The sequence below is a fragment of the Eumetopias jubatus genome, unplaced genomic scaffold (genome assembly GCF_037043125.1).
Source record: "Eumetopias jubatus isolate StellerSeaLion01/CBP00866 unplaced genomic scaffold, mEumJub1_p1.0 scaffold_4, whole genome shotgun sequence".
Taxonomy (NCBI): Eukaryota; Metazoa; Chordata; class Mammalia; order Carnivora; family Otariidae; genus Eumetopias; species Eumetopias jubatus.
In genome coordinates, this window is record NW_028274810.1 from 63,540,989 (window position 1) to 63,566,748 (window position 25,760).

Sequence of the window (25,760 nt, forward strand, 5' to 3'; positions counted from 1 at the left end):
TCGCCCGGGTAGCCACGTTCGGTTGAGCTCCAAGTAGACCAGCGGCAGCGGCGGCGGCGGCAGCGGTGCCGGAGGCGCAGAGGGCGGCGCAGGCGGAGCCGGGCGGGCGGGCGCGCGAGCGAGCCAGCGGGCGGCCGGGCCGGCGGGCGAGCGGCGGCGGCGGCGGCAGCGGCACCCCAGGCCGAGCCGGCGCGGGAGGAGTTCCAGGGCGATGGGGCCGCGGCCGGGGCTGACGCTTTGACAGCTGGAAAGAGCGCGGAGCCAGCGCCTGGGGGGGGAGGGAGGGGAGCGCGGCGAGGAGAGCGCGAGCGGGCGAGCGAGCGAGGCCGGGGAGGGGGCCGGGAGCGAGGGGGCAGCTCGGGAGCAGCCGGAGCGGTAGCGGCGGCGGCGGCGGCGGCGAGGCTCGGCGCCCTCTTCTCTGCAAACCATGTTTGCCAAAGGCAAAGGCTCGGCGGTGCCCTCGGACGGGCAGGCTCGGGAAAAGTAAGCCCTATTTTCCAAGTGGCGGCCGCGCCGTCGCCGGGCTGCGGGAGGCCGGTGGGAGGCAGGTGGGCGGGCGGGGGCTGCTGCGCTCCGGGCCCGGCGCCGCCTGCCTGGCCCCTTCCCCGAGGCCGCGGCGGGCGGCGTGGGAGAGCCCATTGTTGGGAGGCGGCGGAGGCCGGGGCGTCGGGGGGCGCCGCCGGGGGAGGGGGCACCTGGTGGCCGCGGGGCGTGCCGGGCGCGGGGGCCCGCGGAGAGGGGTGGGCGAGGTCCGGAGCGAGAGCTTGGGCGCCCGCCGCGGGGGCTGCACTTTGCCCCGCGGGCGCGGGCAGGGGGCGCGTGGTTCCCGCAGCCCCGAAGGCTCCTTTTGTCCGCCCGCGGCGTGAGGAGTGCGTGCCGGGGGCTTTGTTCGGCCGGGAGCGCTCTCCCTTGCCTGCCCTCGGCCTCGCCGCCCGCCCCGCGCCCTCCGGGGCGCCGCGCTGGGCAGGGACGGCGGCGCCGGTTTGGCCCTGGGCTTGGGGGACAGTTGCTTGGGTTGGGGGGGAGCTAGTGAGGGTGGCGCTTTGCTGCCCTCTCCAGAGCGCGCTGAGCACCCCGGAGTCCAGGACTGAGTCTCCCCGGATCCTCAGAGCTGGAGAGAGGGTGGCAACGAGTGGGTCGGGAAAAGGAGGGAGGCTCTGGGGTCGGGAGGCTTGCGAGTTTCAGAGACCTAGGTGGGTTTGGCCCCGATGCCAGTTGGAAGTTCAAGTTTGGGGGCTGCTCTCTAGCCCTCGCGGCTCGAGGCAACGCGTCCCCTGGTACTCACCCCCTGAATGCTTCCACCCGCGGCCCCGAGGCAGGGCCAAGCTAACTGCTCACCTCTGCTTGGGGCCACAATGGGACAGCGCAGACAGGGTTGGAAGCCGGCTGGCAAGGTCCAGAAGCGAGCGCCCCGTGTGATCTAACGCCTTCCCTCTCTTTCTGTGCCTCCTGCCCACTTTCCAGGTTAGCTTTATACGTCTACGAATATTTACTGCACGTAGGAGCACAGAAATCTGCACAGACCTTCTTGTCGGAGGTGAGTGGAATTCCCCCCCATCATCCAATTTCTTGACACCCCTTCTTCCCCACTATTCTTAGAGCCTTTGTTTTCAGGAGCAACCACTGTGGCCACCATTTTGAATTTTTATCACCTTTTGGCATTTATTGTTAGTTGGTCTTCTCAGCCTTTTGGCTCTGGGAAGCCCCCAGCCCACCTTTCCTCTCTGCTCCTCTAAGCCGTCTCTGCTCTCTGCTTTCCAGATTCGATGGGAAAAAAACATCACGTTGGGAGAACCGCCTGGGTTTTTGCACTCGTGGTGGTGGTAAGTTTGTGTGATAGTTTTGTGTGTGTGTTTGTTTTGTTCTGAGATCTGGGTCTGGGTGAACAAAGACGGGAGGCCTGGAGCGGACCCCCATGCCTTAGCTCTTGGGCTTGGCATGGAACAGGGCACCTCTGGGCACTCAGACCAGGGCTGGGGAAGGAGGGAAAGGGCAAGAGAGGTTGCTGCTTGAAGTTTTCGCCTTCTCTTTTCCCTCCTATTGAGAACCTACTAAATTGTGCCTAGTGTTTGTACAGAAACTCCTTTACTTTTCTCTCTCTCTCTGGAGCACCAGGCCGGGGGGGGGGGGGGGGGGAGCTTGAAAAAACCTTGAAGGGTTTTTGTCAGTTCTGCATGCTGCTTTAATTAGAGGGAGTGGGGGTGGGGGAGGGTGGAGAGGGTACCAGGTCTGTTTTACAACTGGCCTGTCCCTTTTTCTTCTGTGAGCTCAAAACCTTGAGAGAGCAACTCTACTGGGGCCTTTCCCAGGCACCCTGAGAAAAAGCAAGAAGGGGCGCCACTTCCTTTAAAGATACTGATTCAGACGGACTGGACCTTCCTCTCCTCTGTGGGTCCTCCCCCCAACCCCCAGCATCCCTAAAACCACAAAGTTTCATTTTACCAAGAACCTTAACTGGTTAGCGTTGACCTCACAGAGTGCTTGTAGTTGTAGGTAGTGACTCTCCCTTACTTGTGACCCTTTCCCTCCTTTATTTGGGTCCTGCTGGGGTGGGAGATCTGTAGGTCTGGTCTCCTTGTAGGTTTGCGTAAGAACGGAGGCTTAGGGTCAGCAGGAGTGAGTCACTGTGAGTGTAAGACCTGGATGTTTTGCGGGACCGATTGGTCGAGTCTTTGACATCCTTTTGAAAAGGACAAGAAAGCAGAATGGCTTTTGATATTTTGGTGGAGTTCAGAAGGATCGGAGTGCCATGTCTTGGGATCTTAGCGCGCGTTTACCTGACCACCAGTTCAGGTTACTGTTCTGAGTCTCTTTGAAATGCAGGGGGATGAAGTGTCTGTTCTAACTTGCACAGAGAAAATGAGTTTTTAATGACTTCTGCCAACCTTGGAACTGCAGTGTTGTGGCCTGAGGATTCTACCTGTAGGAGTGGGTGATAGGTTTTCTGGGGTTGTTTTTGGAGAGGAGTATGTGAGCAGGGTTGGTGCGTCTGACCATCACGGATTTTGCAGAAGCTCGGGTTTAGGAGTAAAAGTTATTGAGAAGGGGCCAGGGAGTTTGTAGCGTTCGAAATCTTTAGTGTGCGGAGAAGTTGATCAGATGTGTACAGCTTCAGGGGACAGAAAAGAATGTTTTTGAGCCTCCCTCTGGAGCTACTAGAAGCCTCCGATTTTCTTGTTCTGTCCGGAAGCGTCGCCCCCCCCCCCCCCATCTTGTCCTGCCTTCTCTCAGCCCCAGGAACGTGGAGAGTCTGTTGTGCTGGACCTGAGCAGTGGTGGCTCTGAGTGGTTGTGTCCGTGGTCTTGTTAGTTAGAAGTTGCTTCCGTGCCATTTGACACTGAGCAAATGACAGCTGAGGCTCTCCAGGTGGGAGGAAGCCCCGGCGCTCATTCGGAGTTGGTCAGGCCCTGGAATTCAGACACCTTGAGTGAGATGGCTTGTCTGATGACCCGCTGAGCTAGCTGTTGGTGATGGGGACAGGAGCACTAGACCGAGAATCCCACTTCTGCTCTGGTGCCTGTTTCCGTCAAGTGGGTTCCCAGCCCTGGGCCTTGGGCTCCTGACCCGGAGAGGGTTTCTAAGGCTCCGTGTTAATACCAGTGACTACCCTCTGTTTGTGTAAGGTTTTACTGGCTGGCAGATGACTTGTAGGTCTGTTCTCATGTAATACAAAGTGTTAGGGGGACTACACCAAATCTTGGAGGGGGAGAAAGCAGAGATATCTAAGCCTCCCACCCCCCCCTTTGCTAGATAGGTGGACAGTTGCCTTTCTGGGGAACGCTATTTTAACATGAAAGGACAAGATACTTGGTGTGGACAACATCTCCTTTGGCTAATTGACATGCATTCTTTGGGTTGGGGGGGATGGTTCTTGCTTAAGAATTCCTTGGGGGAGGGCCTGGATGGGAGTGGGGGTGAGATGGGAGGGGTGGGGGTGTGGGCTCTGGGCTCTGGGATTAAGAACCTGTAGGTTTCCTTTATTGCTAGTCATCCAGATTGCTCCGCATATGAATCATAGTCCTGACTTTGACAGTTTAACCTTTTTATGAAATGTAGCCATTTTGGTTGGGGGGATGGGGGTAAAAGGAGCACAGATGAAGCAGGCCTGGATTCTTATCCAGATTCCTACCTGTCCTATCTGGGCACCCATAAATGGGTTGTACTAATCCATCCAAACTTCAGTTGCCCCTTGAATAAAGTAGGGCTAGTCATCTACCTTATAGCCCCGCGGTAGTTACAAGCAGGGTCATGGGCGTGAGGCATCCAGCGCACAGTAGGTGCCCGATCAGTGAGAACTAACACTCTTACTACAAAGGTCTGGCTTGCCAGAAGAGGTTGGTCCGTTGTGTTTTCAAGACCAAGTTTGCCGAAAAGGTTGGAAACGTGGGATTGGAGCCTTTGGGAGATGCTGTGCTGTTAGTCCCGCACATTGTACACTTGTCGTTGGTACACGAGTAATAATTAGTAACCCGATCTTATTTTATTTTTCGACTTGCAGTGTATTTTGGGACCTTTACTGTGCAGCTCCTGAAAGGCGAGACACTTGTGAACATTCGAGTGAAGCAAAAGCCTTTCATGATTACGTGAGTAACAAATTTTTAATCCTGGCAATAATTACAGGGTTGGATAGCTCTAACTTCTTTAGTACCAGAAGCAAATACACAGCCAATTGGCAGTGGTCTTTGTTTTCTCCTGGCCTTTCTTTTGTTCTGCCCACCTCCCTGCTGCCCTTGCCCTGTTCTAACTTGGGGAACGGTGTTTCATAATGTTGTAATTATGCAGAAGAGTGTAGATACCTATCTGGAGGATTAAATGGTGGTGTTCAGGGCTCAGCCATGAGAGGTTGATGTTCAGAGTGGACAGTTAGCTGGGAAAGGACTGAGCCTCCTCGGTGTTGGTTTAATTAAAAAATTGGCCGCCGCCACCGTCACAAAAGAAGCAAATCTGAAACTTGTGTTTCAGAGCAGAAGGGGTGGTTGAGTGAAGTTTGGTGAAATGGGCTGTTTCCTTACTTTCCAGGGAGCAGGCTTTTCAAATTATGTTTTGGGGTGTGTGGGGGGGGGAGGGCTCACGTTGTGCCCACTAAGACCATGTATACTTTGAAGTCCTTGGCTGGTCCATAATTTTGTGTTCAAAATGTTCTTGTGAAGATAGTTAATTTCATCACCTCATAGCTCTTGCTACCCTATCATTCATCCTCTACCTGGATGAGTTTCTTAAGATTTATGAAATGCTTATAAGAGCGATGTCTGCTGCATATCCATCTCCCGTGGCAGTCCCCCTCAAAAAAAAAAAAAAAAAAAAAATTTAGACTCCAAACAGGGGTTGGAGTCAGAATTTATGATCAGATGAAACATGATCTGGGGGACGTGGGAGATGGAAGGGGAAGTGTCTGCGGTTCTTCCCAGCCTCCTTCCAGTCTTCGCTTCCCACTGGCCTTGTAGATGGTGTGTGTGTGTGTGAGAGAGAGAGAGAGTGTGAGTGTGCGCACACATGCACATAAGAGGTGGTTTATTTGGTCTTGCACTTTGTCATGAGGTGGGTAGGAATGGTCTCTAAGCTCTCGAGCATGAAAGTTGGTTTCTTGAGTGTCGTCGGGGCCCACCCACTTTGCCAGGCCGCATGTGTCCCCTGCGTGCAGAGGACACACCTGGGACACCAGAAACTGCCCTAGGACCCCGGAACCCATCTGGTTGAATTTCACAAGTGGTCAAATCCCATTACCATGCATATCTTTATGGTGACAGTTTCTCCTGTAATACAAAGAGTTAGAGATTACGCGGGAGGCTCACTGGTTTTGAGACTATTCAACGGGATGAAGTTTTGTTGTGACGCTAAAGGTAATGCCCTTGGAACAGACTGCTGTGGAAATGGACCAGTTCTTGTGCTCTCTCCAGGACTGAGAGATAGAAGCTGGCGAACGGTACTTATGGCCTGGTAAACTTTTAGTAGTTAAAGGTGAGGTGACTGGTTCTCTTGTGATGTGGTTCTTCTGGGAAAATCCGTGGTGATGATCATAGGGTTTCCTGAGCTGGAGGTTGGGGGAGGAGGCCAGAAGGTACATGAGGCATATAAAAATAGTTGGTGAATTTGACCCTTTTCTACCTAGTAAAAATCTTTTTTTTTTTTTTTTTTAAATGTACGGAGAGCCCATCCCTGCATGGCCAGTTTTGCAGCGCAAATGGTTTCGTTTTGGAGTTGGAATAGGTGGACTTGCCTATTTCAAGTAAATCTCTTGATAGAGGATGTCTGTGTTATCTTTTGCAAGCTATCAGAGAAGTTAATAATTTTTAACCAAGTTTGGTGCTCTAGCAAATGATGTAAGGTTGTGGCAATTTGTGGTTTGGTCTGCCATCTTGAAACAATATGGGTGGCAGCGAAAGCTTGCATGGGTTTGCTTTCCATGACTTGTTAAGGAATGGTGGCAGAATTATGTGGCGAGTACTGAAATCGGCGTGGACATGTAGAAGATGCTACCTAGCGTTGAAGTCACACTGATTGAGGCCCAGGAGTCACAGACTTGGGGGTCAAAACCCTTTATCCTAGATTGGAATCCACTTGGTGTCATTGGCCTGAGAGTAAGTAAGATCGTGCAGGGGGAGGGATGGAGTGATGAATGGCGGCAGAGAGGGAACATCTGTATGGTGAAGGAGTTACAGGGTGGCATTGGGCTGCAGGGGTGACAGGAGCAACTGATAAATTAAGAGAAATATAAGAAAGTTAAGAAACGGAACCCTCTTTTTTCTTTGTCCTTCTCAGATCTTCATGTGTTCTCTCCATTCCCATGGCTACCATCTAGTTAGTCCTCATTCCTTCTTGCTAGAATTATTGTTGTCTCTTTCCAGGCCCTCTTTCTCTTGTCTGGAATGCATGCTTCTCTTATCCATTCGAATCCTGTCCATCTTTTAACTTCCTTGTGGACTTTTATGATAGTTTTCAGCGCGCTCTGATCACTCCATCTCATTATCTATGGAAACCATCTATACAGAGCCTTTGTTGGCGGCTTTCCATGTGCTGGACCCCTGTGCTGAGTGCTTTGGTTCAGTCTCTCAAATCAAGCTGCCAGTGGCCAGGTGAGAGGAGTTGTTAACTCCATTTTGCAGATGAGGAAGCTGAGGCACAGAGAGGTTAATTCACTGCTAAGGGGTAGAATGAGGATCCAAACACAGGCCATCACTGACTCCGGAATCCCTGCTCCTAACTGCCGAGGCTCAGCCCTGCAGGTCTGTGGCAAGTGTCATTTGTTTACACCTATTCCGACTAATTTCTCTCTTAGGCTTGTCTTTCCAACCACAGCTTATTAAGTTTTTCCATGCCAGAGACCATTCATTGATCTACAGAGCTATTCAGCTCTGTAGCTCCCACAATACCTTGCACACAGTAGGCATGTGTGCTAATTGAATGAAGGGGTTAAGGAACTATGGGTAAGAAAAAATAGGTAATTTGGGGTCGCTGAGGAGCCTGGCCTAGAACAGCCACTGGAAATATTGGAAGATGGTTCCTTCGGTGATTTCACTTTTGCTGGGTGATCTTGAGCCAGGTGATTCTAGTGCTGGTTAACTAGTTACCTTACATCTTGTCAATAAGAGTGTGCAGTCACTGGCCTTCCCTTTGCCATTGAGGCGATTCAAAGATTCTCCTAGTTTGTGGAGGAGGTTGCACAGCCCAGGTACCCACCCAGGCCTCGATGGGGGTAGTGAGTATTAGGGGGCATGCCCAGCTGCTGTGGGGCTGGAAGGATCTTTGGAAAGGACCTCAGCTGGGAAGATCCTGGTCTCCACTCTCCCAGGGAAAAGATTTTGTGTTCCTGACAAATTGTCTCCCCTTCCTGACAGTGGGGTCAGGGGTCAGGTGATATAAAGGCTCCTCTCAGGTCAAGGCCAGGCTATAGGGCCTGGAATAAACCAGGTGACTCAGCGGGGAGGGGGTTTAAATTTTCTTTGAATTCGTGAGTTTTTGTTTGAGTCACAGTCTGTCCTCCCCGCCCCCGGCCCCCCGCAAACACCTGGCATGTTATTTGTAAGCCTGAGCGCCCTGATGTTGACCACATGTAATGTGGAGTGTTCGGGCATTCAGTACAGCAGTGGATTTTTCTGAGAAATCAGTTTACCCTAAGGCAGAAGAGCCCCGAGGCCCTGGGAGGAGGCTCACACGGGGAACCTGCTCTGAGAGTTTTCCACTCCCACCAGAGCAGGGCTTCTTAGGGTATCGGTAAAAGCCCTTGGGGTGCCATTGGGTTCTCTTAGACCCTGTTGTCTGGGGCCTGGCCTTTTGTGGAGTGGACGCTCCCAGTGCCACCTGTGTCTCTCACTTCGGGCCACCTTCTCCGTTTGTCTCTCCCCCTGGGTCCGTGTGGCTGGTAGAAAGAAGTATCTTTGGTGCCTTCTGGGCTACCAGCATCCCTTTCCCTCCTTGTGGTAGCTAATTGTGTGTTTTCTGCTTGGTGGCAAGAAAAGAGTGGAGTAGGCAAGACCCAGAGGTGTGGTCTCTGAGCTGAAGGTGCTCGAGAGCCTCGGAGGCTCCTTGCACCGCTCATGTCACTGCAGTTCTTATAAAGCCTTTCGGTGAAGGCTTGTGGTTGGGCCTCGCGGTGGCTTTATTGGTCAGGTGTTATTCCTAAGTTTCAGCCCCATTTCACAGATGAGGAAACCGAGGCCTGGAGTTTAGATAGTTTGTCCAGGAGCATGTAGCAGGTGGCCGGGGGGAGGTGGTGGTGACGGCAGAGCTGGGACTAGATGTGCGTCTTTCAGATTCTTTCTCTCAACTTTTGACAGCCCTCATTTGTGAACAGAATTCCTGCTGAATGGAGGGGAGGTGTTTGCGTTTGACCCCAAGTGTGCCCGTATATAGTCACTGAAGAAATGCATTCAGCAGAGAGTTAGTCTGAAGCCCCAGCAAAGTGAACTGCAGAGTCACTGGCAGAGGTGGGACGTGAGTCGGGAAGGGAGTTTGTTATGGTACAGTGCCTCTTTTGGCAGGGAAAATGTGATAAAAGCTCTGGCCTTTCCTTCCAGAAAATACATGTGTCCCCACAAAGGAGACTTTGTACCTGATTTTGGGAGGTGTACAGGCTGCTGCACCTAACCCCAGCCCCTCCGTGATTCCTAGTGAAGAACTTGGGGCGTTATACTAGACATGGAATCCCATGACCTTGGTGAGCGTTGAGCCTCAGTTTCTCCACTGTGAAGACCTGAGGTCCCTTTCTCCTCTGCCACCGTGAGCCCCTGAGGAGGAGGGCCTGGTTCCCTTTCCCCTCTGCCACTGCAGCAGGACTCTCCTGCCCCCCTCACCCCCAGCTGTGAGCCTATGTCTCCAGGCTGCGAGGTTGGGGGGGGGTTAGGAAAGTGCCCCAGAGGCCTAGGCGTGGACGCGAGCTGAGGTATTTGTGGCTCTGTGGCAGGGGTCCAGCGTCCTTGGTGGGTTTGAAATAGCAAAGTGATATTTGAGAGGGCTCTCCTTGGATGTGCTGAGCTGGGGTTCCTGCCAGGCGGGGAGTGTCCACGCCTGCCAGAACCCTTTGGGGGCGAGGGCTGGAGAGGGCCGCCGAGTGGGGCAGAATGGGAGGGGAAGGGCCACGACCCAGCTCTGAGGAGCTGGGGAGTGCTCTCCCTAGAGATAAGCCAGCCTAGCCATCTGTCCAGAGGTCCTGGCAAGTTCCTAGCAGTTGCCTTTGGCTCTGACCCTTGGCACCCTTGTGTGGCAGATTAAAAAGACAAAACATAACACACGGTTATTCCCCCCACCCTAGGCCCCCCACCCCCCGCCTTGGAGCTTAGACTTTGTGTTGTATCCTTTCTTCGGGCTCCTACCCCGTTTGCTGCAATTCCTCCTACCACAGAGGCTGCCAGACTCTTCCATCGGTAGCTAATTAAACACTAAATGAGTAACTGGAATTGCATTTTGCCAGAACCCAGGCTGTGCAGCCACCTTAATGGGTTTCAAGTGGCGGCAAGACCCCAAATTGCAAATCCTTGCCCTTTATTTCAAGGGGGGAGGTGGGGCTGGGGCAGGGGCGCCGGGTGGCGGGGGTAGAGTGGTGGGGACCCAAACAAAGTTTTTGGCAGTGGTCACTTCATTTGAACTCCAAGACCAGCCGTGTGCACGTCTGTGCATAATGCCATCTTTGTTAGCTAAGCATTTGCAAACTTGGACCAAGAGTTAGCTCTGTGCCCACCACTGCTTCGAGGAGCCAGAGACCCCCAGCTCTCCCTGCAGTGTCCCTTTGGCTGTCTTAATTTTCCAAGGGAAGCGGGTTCTTTAGTGGAGACCTCAGGCCAGACCTGCCTTGCCCCCTCCCCCCGACTTTTCCTGCCTCTGTGTGTGAGTTTGTGTGTGTTTAAGTCTTCAGAGGGAGAAGTGGAAGGGAGGTGTGTGTGCTTGAGGGCCTGTCAGCCAAGATAACAGAAATGTTACAGTAGCTGTAGCCTTTATAATAGTGTCTAGGGTTTAGAGTATTTAGAAAAATTAATCTTTTTTAGCTTGGTAATAATTCTGACCACGGCACAAGTGCATTAGATGATTCACATAAACTTCTTTAATACATGTTGCTAGGAGCTTACAGCAAATAGACAATAACGATTGTTTGTTTTTGATTCGCCAGGGTAATGGGGTTTTCTGGAGCCTTGGTGAATGGGTTTTAGAAACATTTCTCTCCCGTGTTTTGCTTTTCTTTTCTCGGATCTTGAATCCCCTGGATTTTGAAGGGTTTGGGCTCTGGCTGGTGGCTGGGACGCACACCTCAGTTCCAGCCCTCACTGTCGTTTCCTGGTGGGGTGGATTTTCAGATCCTTCATTCCCCCCTCCCCACCCCGTGGGGTGGTGGGGGGAGTGGTGATTCCTTTGCATGGTTGTTGTGAGAGTTGAATAGTATCACCTACCTATAAAATGGTTGTCTCTCTGTGCCTTGTGCTTGGTGAATTTGTTTTCTTCCTAAAGTTTCCCCCCAAAACTTTTAATGTGTTGGGGACAACAGCATCTTTTTCTGGGAGAGCAAGCTGACCTGAGGGAACTGGACATTTGAATTTCCCAGTGATGCCCTCCAGTGCCTGGGCTCCCCTGATGTGCCATGGAGTCTCCCCCTCCATACCAGCTGTCTTGTCTCATCCCCACACCCCTGCCAGGGGCAGAGCGAGCAGTCCTGCCACAAGCTGGCACTGATAAATGCTCCCCTGAGATGTCTGCACCCCTTATCTGTGTGGGACAGAGGAGTCCCGTCCCCATCCCGCACAGAGAAATGGTAAGACCCAGAGGGGCTTGCAGCTTGGCATCAGCAGAAATCTGGATTCACATTTTGGCCCCACACCCCTTGTTCCTGGGGGAGCCTCCACTTCTCAAGATCCTCAAGATTCTCTCCACTGTGAACTAGGCAGAGGGGTCGTCCTTGCTCATCCTGCTGTTGTGGGGGCGGGGGTGAGAGGAAGAAAAAGAAGCCTGTCCGGGGAGGTTAGTTGTGCGGTGATGTGCTGTGTAGATGTTCTCAGGGATGGGCATGGTTGAAAGCCGCTAAGTTGGGTCATCCTTTCCTGTATGTAGCCTGCCCTTGCCTGCCTCCCGTTTCACTTGGCTTTTTGATGGGGCTAGGAGTCCCGACAAGGAGCCTTAGGAAGCGAGCCTGGGAAGGGATGTGTCACCGTTGCAGGTCTGCGGGAAGCTGGTGCTGGTGTGTTGGCTGCTTTCGCTTCAGGCCTCTGAGGGCTGAGCCTGAGGGAGGCACCGGGCAGTCGGCTCCCAGACCAGGAGCGGCAGACACCGCGCAGTTTTGTGGTGTTGATCCGGTTCACTGACCGAGTGCCTGCTCTGAAGAGACAGATGCAGCCCAGGATGTGGTAAGTGCTTAGGAAGCCTTGTGCGGAGTGATGTCCATCTTCCGAGAGACCAGGATGCAGTTGGGACAGGTGGTAGAAGGCAAACCGTCCCGCCCTCTGTGGCGGCCAAGAGATGTATTTAACGGGTATGTACATAGCAGGGTTGGAGGTGATGGAACTGGAGGTCACCTAGTCATCTAAGAAATAGGTAAACTGAGCTCCAGAGAGGAAAGATGCCTCACCTGAGGTCGCCAGTAGGACTCAAACCTGCAAACGCAGTCGGGATCCAGGATGCTTTCCGCTGCCTTAGCGCCGCCTTGCTGTACTTCAAGCTGGGCAAACTCAGGCGTGTTGATTAGCCTCTCTGTTTCTCCGTGTCCTCAGGTAGAAAATGGGGTTGGTAAAGTATACCCTCCTCATAAGGTTGTCGTGAGGTTGGAATAAATGAGCTTATGCGCCTGCACGCATCCCCCCTCTGTAATAGGGCCTGGCGCAGCAGAAGTACCACGAAACGTGTGCTGTTCCTTTTGTGACCTCACCTGGGGCCCTGTATGGATCCTGGCTTTCTCATGGCCAAAAGGGAGGTGGCAGCAGAACGGTCTTGGTGTGGGAGGTGTGTCCCTGTGGACGTGAACGGTCACCGGCTGCCTCACTCGTTGATTAGCGCTCTTGATCCCTGGATTTGAATCTGCCGTCTTCAGGTACCCTTGAGCAGCTGGAGGGCGAGGGTCTCACACACACAGCCTCCAGACCAGCCGCAGTGCTTGTGAGGATGAAGTGAGACACACTTAGGGGCACTCCTGGCTGGCACCTGGACTGGGTTCGTTCAAGTGTCCGTTTTCTCTTCTGCTGGCCACATCTCTTGACCTAGGAATCTGGAACTTTCCCCTGCCCCCTCTGACTCTTTCTGTGGTCCCTACTTGGTACCACACTACCTGAGATGGGGTTTTTGCTCCCCTGCCCTGTGGCCCTTCTGTAGAGCAGATGCCAGCCTGGAATGTGGCAGTCTCCACCAGGCCTGCCAGGACCACCCCCATGGGAACACTCCTTTCTTTTATCCCCAGGAATTGTGTGTCTGTATTCACTTGCTACTTGCTGCCCAGAAGGAGAACAATTTGGGTCAAGGTTGTATCTCTTCCCTTCCTAATTTGTAGATTAAAAGCTCTCGAAGGGCAGGAGCTCTTATCTGTACCCCTTTAGTGCCACCCCCACTCCTGGGGCCTATTGCAGAATCTTGAATAAATCCCCAGATTGGTGAGCTAGACTCTGTGCCTTGAGAGGCGGGAAAGGTCTGATCCCTGCTCAGGGATCAAGTGTGTTAAATACACATTTTAATGGAGATGGACAAGTGGCACATGGTAACGCATTGTTTTGCAAACTGAGTTGTGACCCATTAGTGCCTTGGGAAATCAACTTAGTGGGTCACGACTGGCAATTACAAAAAACGAAACAACTGTTATCATACGGAGTAAGCCTAAGTATTGTTTGGGGAAACTTCTGTTTTCTGTGATTGCTGTGTGAATAAACGTGTGTCCTGAGTTTGTGAAGTAAAATTTGCCTTCTCGTCGGTCTCAGTACACTGAAAGTACACTTTGAAAGCCTCTAGCCCAGAGAGGGCTGAGATTGAATCTTGGGGCCCACAGGTGGGGTGACTTAAGACAAGTGACAAGCGATTGCTGATCCCTGTTTCGTGACCTGTAATAAGGAGGGAATGATTCCCACCTCCGAGGGTTCTTGAGAGAGCTGTGTCCCCACCATGCCTCTCGCTTCCAGAGTGGTGCCTGGTGGTTTCCTTGGTGGCTGCCTTTGGCCTTAGCTGCCGTATTCTCTGTGCAGAGAACATGTAGAAGGTGCTCAGCAGATGCTTGCCGAATGCTGAATAAGTAGTAGCCCCCACTTAAAGTCGGCAGCTCATCCCTGCTGGCTGGCCACAGGACTCCTCCTGCCTGTCCTCCTGTGTGTCTGCAGGCGGGGCGGGGTCCCCGGCCCCCTGCGGAGGGTGTTGTCTGAACATCTGCATGGCTCAGGCTCTGGCTAGGGCAAGAATCTCAAGAATAGGTCTCAGGGCATCCTGTCTGACCCAGGTTGGCCCAGCCTCCCAAATTCTCCGTCCCCTCCCGGTGACGGCTGTTTGCACAGCTCCCGAGGCAGGCTTTGTGTCTCCCGCTCTTTGTGTGTTTGGGTGAAGCGCCTGACATTTCACTTCTGTCTCACAGTCCTCTGACCTTAAGAAGCACGGCAGCTCCCTGGGGCCCCTGTCTGAGGTTTTCCTCTGATCCTTCCCTCCCGGTCACAAAAGGCCGTTTGAGAGAGCAGGCTGTGGGATGGCATACCTCCCCCCTGCGCCCGGGATGCTAGCTGCAGCTTTGTGAGCTCATGGGGTAGACAGAGCGGGGCTTCGCAGACTGGAGCGGGAGCATGGTGGGCGCGCAGTTAGTGCCAGGCGTCCGCCGCGGGCTGGCTCTGTGCCGGTCAGTGCTGGGTACCAGAGCAGCGTCACGGACGGTACACGGGATTTGGACTTGGAGGACCAGAGGTCCAAGTTCTGATTCTTCCGGATGGCCCTGGGTGAGTCATCTGGCCTCTCTGAGCCTTCGTTGGCTCATCTGTGATATGAAACGGTGTGAAGTAAAGGCCTGGATTTTTTTTTTTTTTTCTGCCTCTCGAGCATTTTAGAAGTCGGGTGAGAGCCTGTGAAAATGGTTTGTAAATTGTGGTCCCCTGTTGAGAAGGCTTTTTGGAATGTGAACAGACTGTCAAATCGTAGAACGTGTGTTAAGAAGCACCCTCTCAACTTACAGATGGGGAAACTGAGGCCTGGAGTGGGACGGTAACAGCAAGTGCATGGCCAGATGGACACCTGATTCTCGTGGCCGTCCCTGAGTTTGGAAAACCTTTGCTTCAGAGGCAGGTGCCTGTGCCTGTGCCATCTGCTAGGAATTTTGCAACTTTCTTTGCGCAATGCCGTGGGCGTCCCGTGGCTTTGGCCATCCGTGGCCTGTGCTGAGGGGGGCAGACGGCCCAGTGGGCAGGCCTGGTGTTGGGCGTGTGCACGCTGCTGTTCTTTTCTCACCGTCCTTTAGAAGGCTTCCAGTAGCAAATGTTACCCTCTCTCTGGAGGCCCTTCCTCTTGGCAGCGCCAGCCGCCCGCCGCCCACCAGCTCCCACTCCACGGGCCCACTTGTGTTACACGAGGCTGCCCTGGCCCGCAGCTCTGGTGGCAGGTTTCACTGCGGATCTCCAGGCTGGTGAGCTGCTGCAGACAGGGGTTTTACAGCATGACAGGGAATTTCAGCCACCACGTTATCTGCGAATTGGCCAATTGATGGTTTCAGCAGAGCATTTCAGCATCGGGGAAGCCAATACAATTTGAGTTAGTTGTGATGGCTGCCACTTTAAATACTGCAGTGAATTTCTGTCAGCGAGCTAATGCGTGGAATAGGGAATTGCAGAAAACTTGATCACCGGAGTGCATCAGTCGATTCTGACCCCAAGCTATAGAAAATGAACTTAAATCTAGTTGACTGTCGCCACGCACTTTCTTTGGCATTATTTTGCTAGCAGCATCTTTGTCAAAGGGAACTTGAAGAGAAGAGACGGGGTAAAAATCATGGTGTTGGACTCTGGCCGCCACTGTTGGAGGGGGTGATGATCTTCCACGGAAGGTTGAGCCATTGGGAGTTGGGGTGGTAGTTTCTTGCTGAGGGATAAGTAAACTATGGCGTTGTGGCTTAATAATAACCAATCCCTTGTTTGACGAAGGAAACTAGTGTTTATTGAGCAGTTGCTATGTGCCTAGACCTTGAAGAAAGTGTTCTTATTCAGTTCTTGTCCTTTTGGGGCAGTGTAGGGGACAGGATCTTCGTCCCGTTTCATGAAGGAAGAACTGTCGGGAACAGTGACCAAGTTTGAGTGCTAACCGTATGCCAGGCCCCGTTCTGAATCCTTTCCGCTTTCTCTCTTGTCATCCTCCGAACAGCCCAGTGGGTTAAGTTCTGTCCGCATTCCCATTTTGTAGAAAAGGAAACAGAGGCACTAGAGGGATTCAGTCCTGTTGGAGGTGGGCTTTAAAAAGAAAGTACTTTTCACTACCACACCACACTGCCTCCCCAGGAATTAGTACCAGATTTGACGTCTTTAATTAACCGATGACCCACTGCCCAGGCCAGGGTAGTTTGGTACTGGCTCTGGGAGGAGCAGGTGGGAGCGCATCCCAAACGAGATGCACAAGCTGAAGCCCTGAGTGTGGGTTGGATGGTTCCTTCCCAGGCTGGTTTTCGGTGAGCTCGCCTGGGAAGAAGACCTTGCTTTGGGCCTGCATACCCTCACGGAAAGTTTTCCCCATCTCTTCACTGACAAGGCCCCCTTTTATTAATTCTCTGTCACCTCCTGTGGACTCCATGCCTGAACATATTCCATTTGCAAATAGATTGCATGCATTGAGTCACTGTTTTAACTAAGAAATAGGAAAAACAAGAACTATGGAGTTGCTGATTAGAGCTGTTTATCAGCTCACGGGAGCTAGTGTGAGCACGCCAGGTTGGTAGAATTCTAGTCAACAGAACACATTGGGAGTTTTGGTTCCATTTCAGATGAGGTAGACTTGATTTTTGTTGAGCCTAAAAAAAAAAAACCACGAGCCATGCTTCAGTCTCCAGGAGGGTTTTTAGGAGACCTGGTTAGCGTCCTCGGGCTGGGAACCTGTGGCTTCCATCCTTCCTCCGCCCTCCTAGCGGTGTGGGAGGCTCCTTGTAGGCTTGTTTTGGAATGGCCAGGTGTGGGCTTTGTGGAGAGAAGGCCCTCAGTTGTTCCCCGCACCCCCCCCGGGGGTCAGCAGGGGCAGAATGCAGAGTTCATCCTGGGTCATCCCTTGAAGCCTGGAAGCACAGGCTGCTCAGAGCTTTCCTGTGGGGAGAACCCACCTTGGGGGGTTGGGTGGCCCAAGGGACGTAAGACTCTGCATGGAGATGGTGAAAGGCTCCCATCTCCAGAAGACGCTTCCGAGACCCCTGCCCCCTCCCCCACAAACAAGTACCGCCTTTCCTACTCTTGGGAGCTGGTATCCAATGGAAGAGATGGCTCACTGGGCAGAAATCCTCTTTCACAACCAAACTTCCCCACTTCCTGGCTGTGTAACCTTCTACTGACCATTGATTTCTGTCTGGGCTTCACTTTCCTGATTTACAGCATGGGGCCAGTTGAGGGATACAAAAGTGATTTCTGGAACAGTGGTGACTGGCATTTGCCACACACCCTGGGCCGGGCACCGTGCATGGGCATGGAGTTTAATCCCGGTAACTCTCTACAAGGCAAAGGCTATTTTTATTCCCTTCTCTGGACAGGGAAACTGAGGCTTAACTGGTGATGAGGTCATTAAATACGGGAGTCCGGGTCTGAACCCAGGGCCTCATTCCTAGCCTTCCGAGCCATACTGTTATTCTAACAAACTTTGGGTGACTTTCGGAGTTGGGGACCTTGGGGTAAAAATGCACTTTGAAAGAACCGGATCATTTCAGGAGAAACCTGGAAACGTGTGTCTTAAAAAAAAAAAAAAATGTCAGCAACGGTTTGCTTCCCAGTGAGATGAATGCAGATAAACCTATTTTGACTGTTAACTTATTTTGTTGCTTAAAAGCCAGTGACATGTAGCATTGAATTTATTTTTCTTCACAGCGTTTAAGTGTTTGCCACTTCTTGAGTGACGTGTGTGAATTTGGGAATTGCCTGTACTTTGGGAATGGAGGCCGCTGCTCATATTTCAGGCTTTTGCCTTGAGAGGGACTGGGGGCAGGTTTATGCAGGGCTGCAGCTGAGAAGGGGCTCGTGGGCTGTGTGTGTACCTGTGTCTCAGGGTGTTGCCAGAGCCAGAGCCCGCTCTGAAGTTGGGGTCACGGTGGAGCACCGATTGCAGGAGTCTTTGTGACTGGAAGCCTAAATATTTATTCTGTTCTGTCCCTAATGAAAACAAATTGTCAACAGTTGTTCAGTAACTGACTAAATTAAAATCTGTAATTAGTCAATTAGATTAAAGAGTTGGCACAACCTGATTGTATCATGCTGGTTAGGTTATTAAGAGAAAGGGTGTGATTTTTAATTACTGAATGCTAATTTTGACAGTTTCAAATAGAAACAGACGTGTTTTTCCCCCCTTTCCCTAATTCTGAATGGTTTGGAAAGTAAAGACGCTCAATGTATAAATTCAATGTATAAATTATGTTTTTTTCTTTTCTTTCTTTTTTTTTTTTTTTTTTGAAGGAAAATAATCCGTGAAGGCCCTGCCACAGAGTAGGGGGATTTTAGTTAAGAGGCCACATTGGATTTCATTGGACGGGTTAGCTGGAGATCCTTCCTTTCTTGAAGGATGGATGGCCTGGCATTTGGCAGCTTTGTTTTTGCTTTAAATGAGAAGTTGGACCTCAGCTCCAAGTAGTTGTCATTGAGTTAGAGTTCTTTTTAGGGTCCCCCCTCGTCTCTCAACTCATGGGGCTTTTCTGACCAACACCCCAGAAGCGATGGGCCGCAGGAGACAGAATCCAGTGAGGAAACGCCTGTGTTTGAGAAGTGTGCTGGGACTCAGACACCCCAGCACACGTGAGTAGCCATATCTGACTTTTTAGAAAGTATTTTCTCATGTACTGGGCAGCCCTGTGAGAGCGACAGACAGGATGTAAGTTCTTACTGCTCTGCTTTGTGGCTGAGGAGAGTCGAGGTCCTAGGAAGGAGGTGCTCAGGTGTGGGGTTGCGGGAAGGGGAGGACGGGGGTTGGCGGGAGCAGGGCTGTGTGCAGGCAGGAGTTCTGTCAGGCAGGTAGGCCAGAGAGGAGAGGGCCTTCTTGCTTGGCCGGAAGATAGGATCAGAAGGTAGGGCCCGCTGATGGATTTAGAAGTATAGAAAGCCAGCAGAGAGTTCAGGATGAATGGAGTAGGCCGACTGTAAAGGGAGCAAGTCCTTCTGTTTTGTTTTTCTGGGGGATGCTATCTCATTGCCTCCCCTGCGAACACTGGAACACGGGTGTAAGCAGCCTTGGAACTAGGGGGATGAAATGTGAGCTGTTTCCAGACCCCAACATCGCCTGGATCCCTTCAGCTGCCAGAAGGAGCTTCTTGCCTCGCCGCCCTCCTCCTCAGCTCCTGGGAGCTCACATGTGGTCAGCACTGGAGGCTGTAAGGCGTTCTGCACATAGGTCATGTTATCTGGAGAGCCTCAAGCCAAGGAAGAGATCCAGGGGCCACCGCAGAAGGCCACTGGCCCTTGCTGCTCCTTGCCTGGGTCCCATGGATAGTGACAGTGGCTTGAGACTCTAACCCCAGTTCCCCAGCCGAGGGGCTCCTGTTTCCTTAAGGCCCACTGGGCATCCTCTCTGTGCCTCCAGGAACCACACTGAATGGTGCTGTTGATGTTGAAGCATAGGCTCTACTTTTTGCCATCGGAGTTTTCCATGATCCATTTTGGAAGCACCAGTTAAAATGGCCTTTGGTTTTCAAGATTTAATATTAAAGCAGCTGGTGATCCACAATGAGTCTTTTAAATTTTTTTAATATTTATGTATTTATGTATGTATTTTCTAAAGATTTTATTTGAGAGAGTGAGAAAGTGTGCACAACTGGGGGGGGAGAGGGAGAAGCAGACTCCCCACTGAGCAGGGAGCCTGATGCAGGACTCGATCCCAGGACCCTGGGATCATGGCCTGAACTGAAGGCAGACGCTTAACCAACTGAGCCGCCCAGGTGCCCCCAGAATGAGTCTCTTTTTGAAGGAAGCAATTTTGCTGTTTGTATTTTGATACAGGTATGGGGTGCTGGGGAACCAGAGTGCAGAGAACAAGGTGAAGCAGCCTGGGCTCTAATACCCAGTAGAGCTTTTATTTATTGTGTAACCTGTGCCAGTTGCTAAACTGAGCCTCAGTGTCCTCATCTGTAAAATGGGTTGCACTCAATTTGCAGTACTGTTTTGAGGTGAGGATGCCAAGCACCTTAGAAAATGCCCTTTAGTATTTCTGGAATAAAAGAATGAGAGGCTGAAAGGTTGCCAGTGCTCTGGGGAAAGTATCCCTGCTTAGGGAACTGCACCAGGTATGTTCAGACACATGAGTAAATAAGAGGAGCTGAATAAAAAGTACGAAGTATTTACAAGTGGTGGTTTGGTATGTGTTCTGAATTTGGAATTCTTTCAGACTCAGGATCCACAGCCAAGGTTAAAGAGGTGGTGTGTGTGTGTGTGTGTGTGCGCGTGTGTGTGCGTGCGCACGTGTGTGTGTGTGTGTGTGTGTGTGTGTGTGTAGTGGCAAATAGAAGAAAGGAAGTGACATTACTAGGAGAGAGTTTATTTTAAAAGCTTCCCCACTGATAGATTTGTAGTCCTGAGTAAATAGGGAAGCTTGTAAAACTTGATTCATTTTCTTCCTGAAGTCTGTTTTTGCTGGGGAGTGGGGGTAAGGACAGAGCTTCCAAGAGAACCAAGTGCTTTTCGGTTAGAAGTGTTCGTGTCCCCAGCACACCATGTACAGGGCCAGAGCAGGGTTCTCACCTCCACCCCCCCGCTCCCAAACCATCTTTCCCTTCCCAGACCGAGTGCCTGTTGCTGGGCTTCGGTCTGGTCTCATCTAGGGATGAGCGAGGACTTCCTGCACTCAGGATGACTTCCTACTTCCTTCCTGGCTTGTGCTGCCCAGAGCAGATTGGGTTTGCTCTTTTTTTTTGGTTAGGAAACATGTTCTCCATGTTCCTGCCCAGGCCTGTTCTGGAGACATGGACAGGCAGCCTGGGTGACCACTGGCCAGCTAGGAAGCTAGGGTGTGTCCTAAACTGTAGGCCCATGTGAGCTGTTCAGGAATTAGAAGCTACTGCGCCCAGGAAACCACTGCAGATACGGAAAGGTGGTCAGTACGGAGAGGTGAGAAGGTGGTTGACCTTGTATGTTGGGGGAAAAAAAAATTGAGGGAATTTTGGAATGTTGACTGTGCATTTTTATGGTTAGGGTGGAATGTGAACCCTGAGACCTAGATATCAAACATTGCCAGGCTGCAGTTAAGGGAAGGGCCAGGCTCCCTACCTCAGGGCCTTTGCACGGGCTATTCCTCCTTGCTTAAAGCACTTTCCTCCCCATGGGGATCTCTATTCATTTTTCATGCCTCAATTCAGATGTCCCCAACTTCTAAGAAACCTCTCATAATCATCTTTGAGCCATTCGGGCAGGGCCCATAAACTTGGGGCTTTTGACACCTGATGGATATTCCAGTTCATATTTGTGGACTGAAAGTGATCAGGAAGTACCAGGAGGCTGCCCACCTACCAGGGCCCCCTGTCTGTGCATTTAAATGGCTCACTGAAGCCTTAATGCCCTCAGCACATGTCAAAGTTCAGCTGCCCTGCCCCTGCCATTCCCCTTTCTTTTCTGAAATAGGTCTTTGACATACTGATGGCACTTCTGACATGAAGTGTCTTCAGAGATATGTGGAAAAATGCTCAGTGTTCAGTTCACCCAACCTTTTGCCAACTGCTGAGGTCTCTGAGGCTGGAAGCCCTGTGTCTCTTCTGCCTGTTTCTGCATTTTGTATAGAGGATTGGGGAGGGCAGGCACCTGGCCTGGAGTCCTGAACACTGTCCCTCGGCTGGCGCCTCAGTGCGGTGTTAACCTGGGGTTGCGGGAAGTAGCCGGGTTCTGATTCTTGGGCAGGAATATTTCATGATTTGACCCCCTGTCACTCAGCGTTGGTGGCGATTTTATCAGGCCGCACAAGTCTAGGGTTGGCCTTTGCATTATCTGAGAAGACCATTTGCTTAGCCAGGAAGATAAACAAGATTGGGGAATGGGAGGGTGCTCAGGCCTTGGGCCTGGGGACTTTGTGCCGTGGGGGCTCCTAATTGCAGGTAGCTCTTCACCTGTTCTTCAGGGAGGGCTGGCCATACCCCAGCGGAGGGGCTGCTTTAGTTCTAAGCCCGCCATTCAGGATTTTCCCAAGGCTTGAAATCACTTCCTTCAAACACTACTTTTTTTGTTTTGTTTTTAAAGATTTTATTTATTTGTCAGAGAGAGAGCACAAACGGGGAGCGTCAGGCAGAGGGAGAAGCAGGCTCCCCGCTGAGCCAGGAGCCTGATGCGGGACTCGATCCTAGCACCCTGGGATCATGACCTGAGCCGAAGGCAGACGCTTAACGACTGAGCTACCCAGGCGTCCCCAAACATAACTTTCTGTTAAGACTAGCCTAGTGGTGCCATTTTGGGAGAACATTTGTCCCAAAATCCACCGAGGGGTCAGAGCAGATACTTGTTTTTCTTGGATATTCATCCTGTCAGTTTAGTCTTTTGTTCAGCAGATAGCTGGTGCCTCTGGGGTGTGGCTGCAGACCAGACAGCGGCAAATCATATACCCTCTCAGAACTCAGACTATCCTTCCCCTTTCTCTGGGGTTTCTGTGTTTTAAGATGCTAATTGCATGTCTTTGAATGGCAGATACATTCTGCAAGTTCAGATGGGCTTATCCTCCAGGAGGCACCAGGGAACTGTCCGGGTCTCCCCTGAAAGAAGGTCTCCCGTAAAAGCGGGTCTCCCCTGAAAACGGTCCCTTGTGCCCTGGTCTGACCCATCCCTCTGGCCGCCACGGCCTGCAGCTCTGGCTTTTGGACTGGCGGCTCGGAGTTAACGGACTGCTCTCTTCCTTCTCTGTAAAGTGGTGGTAAATGATATCTCCCTGGTCCCAGTGTCGGCGTGTGGGCGTGGCTGCACACAGCTGAGCCATTCGGGGGCCTTGTCAGGGTCTGGCTACGAGTTTGGAGAAAGTGATGATTGTACCTTGGAGACAGAAGAGGCGGAACAAAAATGTCCTTGCACGGCTATTATTCTAGTAAAACTTCTTTAAAAATTGGTTATCGGAAACACAAATCCACGAGAACAGAAACTATAAAAGAATGAAAGATCTGCTGGTGTTAAGGATGCTTTTAGGGACCTCCATTCTCTCAGACCTGAGTTAATTTTTCCAGGCTTTACCAAAAGCACATATCCCCCTCCTTGGGGTTGGGGGGATTGGACATTGCCGCCAGGCCCGGAGCCACCTCGGAGGCTCAGGTGCGTGCCACCGTGCCACCCTCTTCCGGTGAGTCAGGGAGCCTGTTCTGGAATAGCTCGTCCTGGGGGGAGGGGGGGCAGGGTCATGGGCCAGGGCCCCTCCGGGCTGCTGCTTCTCAGGAAGCCAGTGCCTGCCCCGTCCAGAGCCACCTTGACACTCGAGATACACGCGGCTGCTTTTCCCCTCCCTGTTTTCTTTATGAGAATGTTTACGAGGAGCATTCTTCTGAGGACAGAAACTGTCACTGAGAGCCGAGAGATGGGTTTTGATCCAGAGCTGGTTGTGGCCCAATCCTTGGTCTGATTATTTGGTGGGCCGGTCGCCGGGGCCCCGTCCAGGGAGTAATTGGGACTCAAGCGTTGGGCCTGGGGGTGAGGAGGATCCGTGGGAAGGGAAGCGATAGGGGAGGTGTGACTTAGCCTGTCCAGGCCACAGAGAGGGTCCCTCACCACTGGTCTGCTGCTCTGGGGGAGGGTCCACCCCTGACCTGATGGAGGAGCCATGGATACCACCAGCATGGCCGCCCAGCCCAGCGCACACGGGAGGGAGGAGCCTGCAGTGCTCTCCCAATCTCTCTCTGGTTCCTTTGGCCCAGTTCCATTTTCCCTTCTCTGAGTACAGGCTCTTTACCACTCCTCAAGCCCCCATTGTCCCCACTGCAGGACTGGGAGTGCCCTTTCCCAGGCCCCAACAAATGTGTGAGCCCCCAGTGCCTGGCACACAGTCGGTGCTCATTAAAAGTCTTGAGTTTTAAAACCCTAGGGGCGGAGGACGTGATGCCTGGTGATTGATGCTCTTGCCAGGAGGGCAGGGACCATGCTCCCTATGCTGTGCCTAGCACATTGGAGGTGCTCAGCTATTTGGGGGAGTGAAGTGGTATCCTGAGGAGGACTCTGGCCTGGCAGGGGCGTGGGTGGCAGCAGGGAGGGAAGGAGCCGAACATGTCATGCATAGGAGGGCTGTGGTCCGTCCGCGGGGGCACCAGAGCCTGCTGCCTGTCACCTGCTGTCCCTGCTGGTGGTGCCAGCCAGCCTCCTGGCCTCACCCTTAAACTGCCCCTTTGTTGTCTCGGGCCTAGGCGTGGATGCCAGATTTGCTTTGTTAGCGTAAAATGTGATGGCATCCTGTCTCTCCCCTACGAAAGTCAAAATCAAATCAAAACGGAACAAATCAGGAGCCGCAGTAAAGACAGCCCTGAGGTTTCCCTGACTGTGGGACAGAGGCTCCACAACATGAGCCAGACCTGCCAGGTCTTTCTGGTCTGACCTCGCCCACGTTTCAGATTTTGCCGTCTTGATTGCAGACCTCATCCTGGTGCCGGACACACTCTTCTTCGATACAGATTAATGATCACAATCTCCTGGTGGGGTAGGTGGTGGTCTTAAGGGGAAAAAAACCCAAAGGGCTAAGCAGGTAGGATTTGAGAGTGTCTGAGGGTACAGAGGGTGGCCGGTGTGTGGGTTGCTGGGGACAGCCTCCCACAGACTAGAAAACCTGGCGCCTCGCTCCTGTATAGAAAGTATCATGTCTGTCCCTGGCTGACACTTTGAGGGTTTTTCTTTTCTCCAAATAAATAATTCTTTGTCTCTCTTCAGGGTGGCGGATGGGCTGGAGAGAGGCAGCTGATCAAAGGCAGCCTCCCTGACTTTGAACAAGTGGGCTGAGGAAGGGGGCCTGGACAGGCAGGGGCGGGGGTCGGGGGGGGGAGGCAGGGAGAGCCACCAATGTGCAGCTGAGGCGGGAGGGGTGTCCGTGTCACCTGAAGCCGCCTCCCAAAACATGTAATTGTGCCTTCCTGGCCCCGGGATGTGTGGGTGAAATACTCGGCTAAATGGAGAGTTCCTTCCTCAGAGGAGAAAGCGGGCTCCCTTTTCCTGTCCCTTTGTCTGTTGCCCCTTTGTCCTAGCCCTCCAGCTCTGCGGCCTCCCCTCCCCCAGCGGTTCCTTCCTTTGTGCCCCCGCCACTCACTCACCAGTGAAACTTAACTGGAGCCTCCAGTGGCCGGCCCGGCCCGCTGTGTGCTCCCCGTTAAACAAAAGTAGCTGGTGGGTCCCGGTCTGGTTGTCTGCATGGGGCTGAAAGGAACCAGACAGAGGGGCCCCAGCCCCCCAGGGGGGGTGGTTAGTTTTGAAGTTTGGTGCTGGCTGTCGGTAGCCCCTCCCAAAGGAAAAGCATTGCTGGGGGGGGGAGGTCTGCTGCCCTAGTTAGAGGGATCTGGGGCTGTAGCTGTGGCAGGGGGACCCCCTTCCTTGATGAAGGGCCCTGGGGTCTCCATCAAAGCTCCTCTTTCTCCTGCCCTGAGCGGTTTGGTCACATGTCCTACGTGTGACACCTAGAAATGACAGGCAAACTCTAAAAGCCCCAAACCCGCACTTCTGGGTAGCAGAGCACCCACCTTTGTTACAAGATAGGCTTCGTTATCTTTAAACAAGTGCTGTCCGTCACTTGGGGGTTAAGCAGAGATGGGAGGAGGAAAGCTGAACGTTAGGGAAAAAATCGAGCTATTACCCGAATTGGTTGAGAATATGGAGAGGGTGAGCCTGATCGAGGCTTTTGTGGTGAAATGGGGTCTCCGGTGCCTGGTTTCGAACCTGGTGGCCAGGGGTAGGAGGGTGTGTGCTTCCTGAGGCGAGGGACTGGGCACCTCACCCTGGACCTGAGAGAGCGGAGGCCTGCCCACGGAGGTCAGGCGGGGGCGGGTGTGGGTTTGCTGAGGTAGAGCGGAGCACTGGCTGGCCGGCGTGGCTTCATCGTTGCCACGAGCATTTTTCCCTACTTAAAGTATTTTAAGTTATTAATTCCACGATACACATTTAAAGTCGTGCTACAGGAGATAACATGTAAATTTAGAAGTGTTCTCTTCTGCTCGCAACTACATTAAAAAAATTGAC

General features: G+C 52.5%; 1 protein-coding gene across 3 annotated transcripts in view; it reads left to right on the forward strand.

Moving 5' to 3' along the window:
* Nucleotides 1–315: 315 nt before the first annotated feature.
* Nucleotides 316–25,760, forward strand: part of SSBP3 (single stranded DNA binding protein 3) — a 161,048-nt gene continuing 135,603 nt past the window's right edge. For 2 of the 3 annotated variants that reach the window (XM_088022408.1, XM_088022409.1), the window contains exons 1-4: nt 318–483; nt 1,465–1,537; nt 1,762–1,823; nt 4,499–4,583. In XM_088022408.1, the coding sequence (XP_087878534.1) occupies nt 428–483; nt 1,465–1,537; nt 1,762–1,823; nt 4,499–4,583 (276 nt within the window). In that variant the 5' untranslated portion in view covers nt 318–427. Of the gene's footprint in view, nt 484–1,464; nt 1,538–1,761; nt 1,824–4,498; nt 4,584–25,760 lie in introns of all 3 variants that reach the window. The other variant, XM_088022407.1, reaches the window with a different exon arrangement.